This window comes from Juglans microcarpa x Juglans regia, chromosome 2D (assembly GCF_004785595.1).
Source record: "Juglans microcarpa x Juglans regia isolate MS1-56 chromosome 2D, Jm3101_v1.0, whole genome shotgun sequence".
Classification (NCBI taxonomy): domain Eukaryota; kingdom Viridiplantae; phylum Streptophyta; class Magnoliopsida; order Fagales; family Juglandaceae; genus Juglans; species Juglans microcarpa x Juglans regia.
This window is the reverse complement of record NC_054596.1, coordinates 17781165-17790278: the sequence shown is the minus strand read 5'-3', so window position 1 is coordinate 17790278 and position 9114 is coordinate 17781165. Positions and strand designations below refer to the sequence as shown.

At 38.1% G+C, this 9114-nt stretch overlaps 1 protein-coding gene across 5 annotated transcripts; it reads left to right on the top strand.

Moving 5' to 3' along the window:
* Window positions 1–1244: 1244 nt before the first annotated feature.
* LOC121250748 (homeobox-leucine zipper protein HDG2) lies at window positions 1245–7242 on the top strand. 5 transcript variants are annotated; one of them, XM_041149951.1, is made up of 13 exons: window positions 1245–1673; window positions 1897–2478; window positions 2865–3140; window positions 3231–3348; window positions 3574–3762; window positions 3872–4312; window positions 4419–4520; window positions 4833–5033; window positions 5143–5317; window positions 5456–5727; window positions 6027–6116; window positions 6274–6663; window positions 6936–7242. In XM_041149951.1, the coding sequence occupies exons 3-12, from the start codon at window positions 2908–2910 to the stop codon at window positions 6640–6642; spliced, it is 2190 nt and encodes a 729-aa protein (XP_041005885.1). In that variant the 5' UTR covers window positions 1245–1673; window positions 1897–2478; window positions 2865–2907; the 3' UTR covers window positions 6643–6663; window positions 6936–7242. The 5 variants fall into 5 exon arrangements, with proteins under 5 accessions (XP_041005885.1, XP_041005886.1, XP_041005883.1 ...); XM_041149952.1 differs by having other exon boundaries at window positions 1247–1673; window positions 2917–3140; window positions 6027–6122; XM_041149949.1 differs by having other exon boundaries at window positions 1247–1673; window positions 2906–3140; window positions 6027–6122.
* The last annotated feature ends 1872 nt before the right edge of the window (window positions 7243–9114 follow it).

Here is a 9114-nt window from a genome sequence, read left to right as displayed (position 1 = left end):
GCGTCGCTCCTGTCCTCCATTGATGTCAACCAATCTCGCCACAAATGTGCGCATTTTTGTGATGATATTTTATTTTGACATGATTTTTTTTTTAAACTTAGTATTGTCGACCATCTTGGGTCGATTCTTAAGTGATGTTAAAATGTAATTGCGATGCTGATCATGCCTTTTCAAAAAAGTCGGCCAAATCTATTATTAAAAAAATAATATTTTTATGTAGATTCTAAATTTACGCATGTGAAAAAGAAAATTGTTAAGGTGTGCACTTACACACCCTTTAAAAAAGTACGTCGAAGCGCAAATTGTATTTTGTGCATATTGCATGCAAGTAAAAAACTTTGTAAGAAGTTAATTAGATTAGTGATGATTAATAAATAATCAATTGAGATTAGAACATATATACGTTCTGACTCTAACAGCAATATTATATAATATCTGCAAGCATGGTTAATCATTCACTTTGTACGATCGAGTTACTGTCAGTATTTTCCTTTGCGAATGATATTGCATGGGAAAAAGAAAGGTTTAAGTTTGTAGCATAAAACTTAACATGAGTAAATCTGCAAATATTGACCATGCGCGGCAGCTCAGTGGCAATGTCTTCATGACCGGCAGAACGGCTTCTTCCCAGTGCGCGCCACCAATACTTTCCATTTTGTGTTTTCCTATTCTGTTTGGTGTTGTTTGGTAATGTTTATTTGTTTCAAATACTGTATTTCTGACTTTATGTCGGTGTTGTTTATGCTTAACTTTGGTTGTTGGGTTTTTTGTTCATAGGAAAATAAGGTAAAATAAGCTATAGGAATTTTGTCCATAGTGGTGTTAGGTTCCTCCCTCCTCTGTGTTAAGAGGATTGGTATGTTGTTTACTTCTCTTCCTTTGGAAGATGGAGTTTTAATACGAGAAATTTTTTCTTTTATTTTAATACAGAGAATGATACTCTTTTTTTGAGATCGAGTTTTCACGAAGTTAGACAATACCCATCACAAAGATTTTGTATACGGGGATGCCTACAATAGATGTTAGTTTGACTTGTAATTTGAATCAAAGATGTAACTTCCTTTATAGAATGAAATAAAATTAAATATATTTCTTATTAAAAAAAAATCTGCAAATTTTGAAATAGACGATGGTTGCAAAGGTATTGGGAAAAAACTTATGGAGTCTGGTAGCTAGCAGTCATTCGTAAGTTCGTAACACACGAATAAGCTGCATGTCCTGGGTTGAAAATTTAAACAGCAACTGCTCTCTCTCTCTCTCTCTCTCTCTCTGAGCAATTACACCCTTCTCCCACCATTAAATGCAATCGCACCCTCTCAATACGCTCGGCAATTACTGCTCGCTGCAACATTTTTCTCATCTTCTCCCAGGCCCTTTCTCCTTCCTTTGCTGCACTTCTCCATTTCCTACTCGAAAAACCTCTCTCCCTCTCTCTCTCTCTCTCTCTCTCTCTCTCTCACAGGATCTTCTTCTTCTTCATCTTCTTCTTCTTCGTCAGTATCACTATTCTCTCCCCCATATCTATCCAAAACTCATACCTGTACTTCCAAAAGCTCTTACCAAAACCACTTTGTAGCCTCAAATAGTGGTTTCCCTGCAGCGAGTTAGCCCCAAAACAGATCTGACCCGTCGCATTTTTCGAAGGCTAGCTCCAAACATTGTATATATAAGTGGTAGGTGGAATTTCTGCACATCTCAGTCTTCGGTTAGTATATAACATTCAGTCCTCTCTCTTTAAGATCAATTTGATGCAGCCAAGCCAAAATAAAGAAATAGCAGAAATCTAGGTTTCACTTTGTGTCGCAAAATCCATGTTTGATATTTGATATGATGCATTCTTTTGTACCATATCTTACATTTTCTTTTCCATATCTTTCTGTTGCTGTGGATATATAGGTCTAAAGAAAGAAAGGAAACGAAAGTGTGGAGGAGATCATATAGAAAGTGAGAAGGCACAGTTGGATTCTCCGAGATCTTCGCGGACGTTATATAATATTTTTCATTCGTCTTACTCTGATTTTGGTCTGTCCAAAGCCGTATCAGATTTGTCAACCCTAACTTTCTTGGTATTATATACATTCCCCCTTTTCAGTTTTCACGTTGGAAATACATAGGCTTGAGACCCTTTCCTAAGACCAAAAAACCTCAAGTCAGCTAGCTTTGCCTGTTCATTAACTTTGTATAATTCCATATACTTTGCCGAGAGACCTAGTACTCATGCCAGAGAATCTAGGAAAGAAATACAAACCCTTCTAAGCCCTCTAAAGGAGCCCCTGAAAATATATATATATATATATTTATATATATATCCAAGTGGACGTGTAAAATCTGTACAGTACTGCTTAAGGGATCGTTGTTTGTGATTTGTGAAATATGCCGGCCGGGATTATGATTCCAGCGAGAAACATGCCACCGATGATTTGAATTAACGGGACTGTCCGTGGATTTGGATCATCCTCAGGGCTTATCCTTGGTCAGGTTAGTCGCTCAGGAGACGTTGATGATCGATCTCTCATCATTTTGTTCTTTGATCTCGTTTTCTGCTACTTCATGTTTAATCTTTTGGCTAATCAATCAATTTTGATTTTCGTTTCCTAGGGCCCTATCGTTAATTAGAATGAAGGGTCCATGTTTATTTCCAAAAACACAAATCAAGTTTCGCTAGCTAGCTAGCTAGTCTTCACCAGACAAATTGATTTCTCTTTTTCCCCAAATTGCCTCCAAACATGGGTACTTTTGCTCGGTAAATATCAAATAGTTAATTTCTCATGTAATCATTTCAAATAGGCTTTCTTATGTATCTACATGTTAGGAAATGTGGGTTTCCTTTCTTCTGAGTGGAGATTTTCCATTCCTTTCGTTAGATTGAATACCCATAAGCCTTCGGAGTCTTAAAGATCTGTAGATATGTTCCAGCCTAACATGAATATGGAAGGTCATAATCAGCTTCACCATATGCTAGACATGACTCAGAACACATCTGAAAGTGATATTGCCCGCATTCGAGATGACGACTTCGACAGTGCTACTAAATCCGGCAGCGACAACCATGAAGGTGCCTCCGGTGAAGACCAAGACCAACGACCAAAAAAGAAGCGCTACCATCGCCACACACAGCATCAGATCCAGGAAATGGAATCGTAAGCTCCACCTTCACAAATTGTTCACACAATATTACTTCTATTTCGTTTTCAATATCTTTTCTGCTTTTTTTTTGGTAATATTTTTAGTTTCTTCAAGGAGTGTCCACACCCAGATGACAAGCAAAGGAAAGAACTGAGCCGTGAATTAGGGTTAGAGCCGTTGCAAATCAAATTTTGGTTCCAAAACAAGCGAACCCAAATGAAGGTAAAAACGAATTTGTGAATCTTGACCCCTACTTTACAAATATAAACTCTGATCAGAATATGCTATCAAAGTGCCGCGGTTACGATATCTTCCTTTTTCTTTAACATTTGAAAGTGGGCTTACATTATATAGCTAGTCAACCCTACTTTTCTCGTTTCATTGTTTCCATTAATTCTGCATTTCCAATTTTAGCTTTTTGCTCATTCTCTGATTTCGCTCTCACAGACCCAGCATGAGCGCCATGAGAACACACATCTTAGGACCGATAATGAAAAGCTTCGGGCTGATAACATGAGGTACAGAGACGCTCTCAGCAATTCCTCATGTCCCAACTGTGGTGGCCCAACTGCAATAGGAGAAATGTCCTTTGATGAGCATCATTTGAGACTCGAAAATGCCCGATTAAGGGAAGAGGTACTAGCAGTATATGGAAGTATTCATAGTTTTCTGGGTGAGTTATTTTTGTTAACATTGGCCGCAGATCGATGGTTATATTCGACTACTTTTTCCCTTCGATTTTCAGATTGATAGGATTTCAGCTATCGCAGCAAAGTATGTTGGCAAGCCAGTTGGGAACTACCCTCTTCTTTCTCCTCCGGTTCCTCCTCCCCGGCCACTAGAGCTTGGAGTAGGGAATTTCGGTGGGCAGCCAGGCATTGGAGGAGAGATGTATGGTGCCGGAGACCTTCTTAGGTCAATCAGTGCACTGACTGAAGCAGATAAACCTATGATAATTGAGCTTGCGGTTGCAGCTATGGAGGAACTAGTCAAAATGGCACAAATGGGAGAACCCTTATGGATGACAAACCTTGATGGTACTTCTACTCTACATGAAGACGAATATATTAGAACATTTCCTCGGGGGATTGGACCCAGACCTACGGGCTTCAAATGCGAAGCTTCACGAGAAACTGCAGTTGTTATCATGAACCACATCAACCTTGTTGAGCTTCTAATGGATGTGGTAGGCTTGATTCTATTCTATGAATAGTTTTAGGGCATCAACCATCGAATAATTTACTAATATTGAGTCCTATTAATCTTTGCCATTCCGTTATGCTTATATTCAGGATCAGTGGTCTACAGTTTTTTCTGGGATTGTCTCAAGAGCTATGACTCTGGAAGTACTATCAACTGGTGTGGCAGGGAATTACAATGGAGCACTGCAAGTGGTAAGTATTGTATGCAGAACGTGAGTTCTACTGTATATAGCCACTTTTACAGACTGTTTGCACATTTTATTAATCATGTGATTGGTTAAATAAGTTATTTTATATTAAAAAAAATAATGTAATTAATCACATTACTAGAGTGTGCAAAAAATTTATAGAAGTGACTACAAATAGAGTTTTTCATACATGTTCTTTTATCTTGAATAATTGTACGTACCGTGTAGAAGTAGTTGGGTTTTCAAAATGGAAAACCCAATTATGTGTTTTAATAATTAATCTGGTTCTAATATAAACTCAAATTTGTTTCTTTAGATGACAGCAGAATTTCAAGTTCCTTCACCCTTAGTTCCAACTCGCGAGAGTTATTATGTAAGGTACTGTAAGCAGCTTTCCGATGGGACCTGGGCAGTGGTTGATGTTTCCTTGGACAGTTTGCGCCCTAGTCCTGCAGTCAGGTGTCGAAGAAGACCTTCCGGTTGTTTAATTCAGGAAATGCCTAATGGATACTCAAAGGTGATGGTCATAATAGTACTAGTCATGGCTAGATCTAGATTACTAATTTCATGAGTTGGCTTTTTATTTATTACTCCTTTTATTTTCTAATTTATATATATATACATAGGTAACATGGGTTGAGCATGTAGAAGTTGATGATAGAGGTGTTCACAATCTATATCATCAGCTTGTTAGCTCAGGTCATGCATTTGGTGCAAAACGTTGGGTTGCTACCCTAGATCGGCAATGTGAAAGGCTTGCAAGTGCCATGGCCACAAACATTCCTTCTGGTGATGATGGTGGTAATTATTCAAACAATCGCCATTCTTTCTAATTTGAGTTTAAAAAAAAAAAAAAAGAAAGAAAGAAAGATGTTATATAAAAGTGGAAAACTATTGCGTTTGAAATTTTAAAAGTTACCTTTATCTGTCACTATTTAGTCATAACAAATCAAGAAGGAAGAAAGAGTATGTTGAAACTGGCTGAGAGAATGGTGATAAGCTTTTGTGCCGGAGTAAGTGCCTCTACTGCACACACATGGACGACGCTGTCAGGAACAGGGGCAGATGATGTAAGGGTGATGACCCGAAAGAGCATAGATGATCCAGGCAGACCTCCAGGCATTGTTCTTAGTGCCGCTACTTCCTTCTGGCTTCCAGTTTCTCCAAAGAGAGTTTTTGATTTTCTGCGTGATGAGAACTATCGAAACGAGGTATATAAACATTATATCCAGAATATCTGAAATTAGTTAATCAATTTGGAAAAAATAATGGTTTCCACAATCTTGGTGGAAACCCATATAATCATGTAGGTTCTAGCTAGTTGTCGAGGAAAATAATATGCAACCAAAACACATCAACATTTGAACTATTATGATTCTGCAACTAAGATATGGAAAGTTCATTGTTTTTCTAGGGAATCTATTGCCCATTCTTATCTTGTACGTTAAGATCGATGCACTTCTATCTGAGGACTGATAAAGTTTTCCACTTCTATACATATGACATGCAGTGGGATATTCTTTCGAATGGTGGAGTTGTTCAAGAAATGGCACATATTGCAAATGGGCGGGACACAGGCAACTGCGTGTCTCTACTTCGAGTAAATGTAAATTCGTATATGTTATATATATATATTGTGATCCTTATTATTGTCTAATATACTACACGTTACCCATTTATATTCTATTTAACACGTGAATTTCTACATATATATATATATATATATATATATATATATAAATTGTATAAATTTGTAGAGTGCCAATTCAAGCCAGAGCAACATGTTGATATTACAAGAGAGTTGCAATGATCCAACAGCCTCTTTCGTGATATATGCTCCAGTTGACATTGTTGCAATGAATCTCGTACTAAATGGTGGGGACCCAGACTATGTCGCCCTTCTGCCCTCAGGATTTGCCATTCTCCCTGATGGAACCTCAGACCTTGGAGGAGGCGCCATTGGGGTAGCTGACTCTGGCGGATCTCTCCTTACTGTTGCTTTTCAGATCTTGGTTGATTCTGTTCCCACCGCAAAACTTTCTCTTGGGTCAGTTGCAACTGTTAACAATCTTATTGCTTGCACCGTGGAGAGGATTAAGGCTTCTTTGTCACTCGAGAACGCATGATCTGCAAACCTTAAATTGTAGGTAAGTCAGAAGCTAGTAATTGGAAAGCTTATAAGTTGTTCTTTCTCTGCATGGCATCTCTCCTTTTTTTCATTAGATTTGGTAAACGACCTTTCCCTTGCCGCGCATATACTATCAATGTTGGCTTTTCATATATGGGCCGGGTTCCAATTCTTATTAGCTTAGGATTCATTACATTCATATACTGATCAGAGTCTGAGACCTAGTGTGGGTTGCAGTACGTAGTACGTCATGTTCTTATCACCTTTGATCATCGTCTATCATTGTTGCAGTAATTAACAGAAGAAGGAAATTAAAGGCAAGGAAAGTAAGAGATGGAAACAAATCATGTGATGAAGAATTTCGGCTTATGTACGTACAAGATTGGAAGAAGTCAAGAGCGCACCTTACCATGCATGATCCTTTCTAAGCAGTTCACCAAGTCATGTACTGCATTAAGGATTAGGGGTTCGGGTATTGACTTAATTCCTCAAAACGATTTATAAGTACTTCTACTCATGTTGAACTCCCAGCTTTCACCTTTCTTAAGTACTACTTTGTAGTTAATTAGGGTTTTAAATGAGTGAAGCTTAAATATTAGCACTTAGTGCAATATGTCTTCTTAATTTTTCTTCTTTACTTTTGATCATTTTACTATTTCTTAGCTGTGTTTTGCTGAGGCACTAGTACTGCGTGTGAAAGTGAAACCTCACACGGCCTATACTACTTTATGGCAGAGGGCACTTTACCATTGCAATTTTTTTTACAAGGTAATATTTAATTTTTAAATAGTCAAGAATATATATTTAAAAAAAAAAAACCCAGATCGAGCTCAGTAGTACCGTAAGCCTACAATCGCCAACAATTTTAGGAATGGATCTAGAAAGTAGGAAAATCATCGAGCCATACATGGACAAGCTGCTAGGGTAGTATTGCTTATTATATCCTCGATCATAAATTACTGATCGTCAACCTTCGAGACGCCCAACGTACCTAATTAAGTACCTCCATCAATAAGTGCTACCGCGATGCACTCTAAGTTGAATTTATTAGTGTAAATCAAGAGAAGCTGGCTACCCACAAGCAATAAGAGCCACCTCAGCAAAGAGTAGCTCGTTCACCCAGATGAACAGAGGCTGAAGACAACGACGGAGAGGATGGAAATTGATAGAGCCCATTACGGGTTGGCCTACTGATGAGGAGCTTCTTGGTCAGTTTGTCCTTCACACGAAAATGGGTAGAATGAAATTCGAAGAAACAAGAATTGTCAATGCAAAATTGTAGGACAGAAACCAAATTTTTTGTTATAGAAGGAATATGAAGAAGATTGTGAAGTTTGAAAGAGGAAGAATTAATGGGGAAGGAAGAATCACCAATATTATGAATCTGAAGACCTATTCCGTTTCCAAAGCGAATCTGTTCATGCCCATTGTATGGTCCAGATGAGAGGTTGAGGTGGGAAAGGTATTGGGTTATGTGGTGAGTAGCTGCACTGTCAGGATACCAAGAGGGATCGGTAATGGCAGATGGGGAGGTGCAGTTGGCTAAGAAAGATTTTGGTGAATTATATTGATAAGCATGATCAAAATGAAAATGGCATTGCAATGCAATATGACCAGGTTTATTGCAAACTTGGCAAGTGGGTCTCTGAGAGTCGTTTGGATAGGAGGAAGAGTAGTTAGCTGGGGTTCGTCCTCTGTTTGAGGTAAATCTGCCACAGCTACAATTACTTCTTCCTTGATAAAAACCTCTGCCTCGATTGTCTCGAGAATAAAAGTTTGTTACAACAGACTTATTCTAGAGGGTACCAATTCTGGAATATTCTGAGTTGGCTGAGGTGGCTCTTGCTGCTTGAATTGTGGATAGCCTTCTCTTGATTTACTCTAATAGAATTAACCACTTCACGTAATAGGAACGAACCCGCAAGCTCCTTTTGCTTACCAATAAAACTTGGAACCCGCAAGCACCTTTTGCAGCTTTTTAATGTAATGAAATGATCGATATGATCAATATATAGAAGTAACACATGACTGACTGATATATATATATATATATATATATATATATATATGTTTATATATATGGTATTACTCATGGTCTTGTACGATACAATGAGGAGATCGATCGATGTTTCTGTGCATTTATGCATTTGTGTTGGTTGGGGCACTTCAATTAGTTTCATAAGGACCCCGTCCTATTCACCAATTTCATCTACACGTACATATTAATTATTATTTCTTACAAGTACTACGTACGTAGTTTTCACCCCTCGCTCGATCGTTGCTAATTATTGTATATATAGTAGTACACTAAAACCTTTAGTAACTGAAGGTTCCTAAGTAATTAATGGAGATCATGAGGACTGTGACAATTCCTCAAGACTTCTTTCAATGAAGTACTAGTGGACGAGGTGGCTTTTGAACTTACATTTAGACTCTAGAGGGCGTTATGCGTTAATGTTTCCTTCATTTA

Bases quoted from the DNA above. Each gene is read 5' to 3' on its own strand.
- LOC121250748 (XM_041149949.1), top strand. From the start codon at position 2,908: ATGTTCCAGCCTAACATGAATATGGAAGGTCATAATCAGCTTCACCAT. The intron at 5,034-5,142 runs GTGATGGTCATA...ATATATACATAG, and splicing joins TGCCTAATGGATACTCAAAG to GTAACATGGGTTGAGCATGT. The intron at 5,728-6,026 runs GTATATAAACAT...TATGACATGCAG, and splicing joins ATGAGAACTATCGAAACGAG to TGGGATATTCTTTCGAATGG.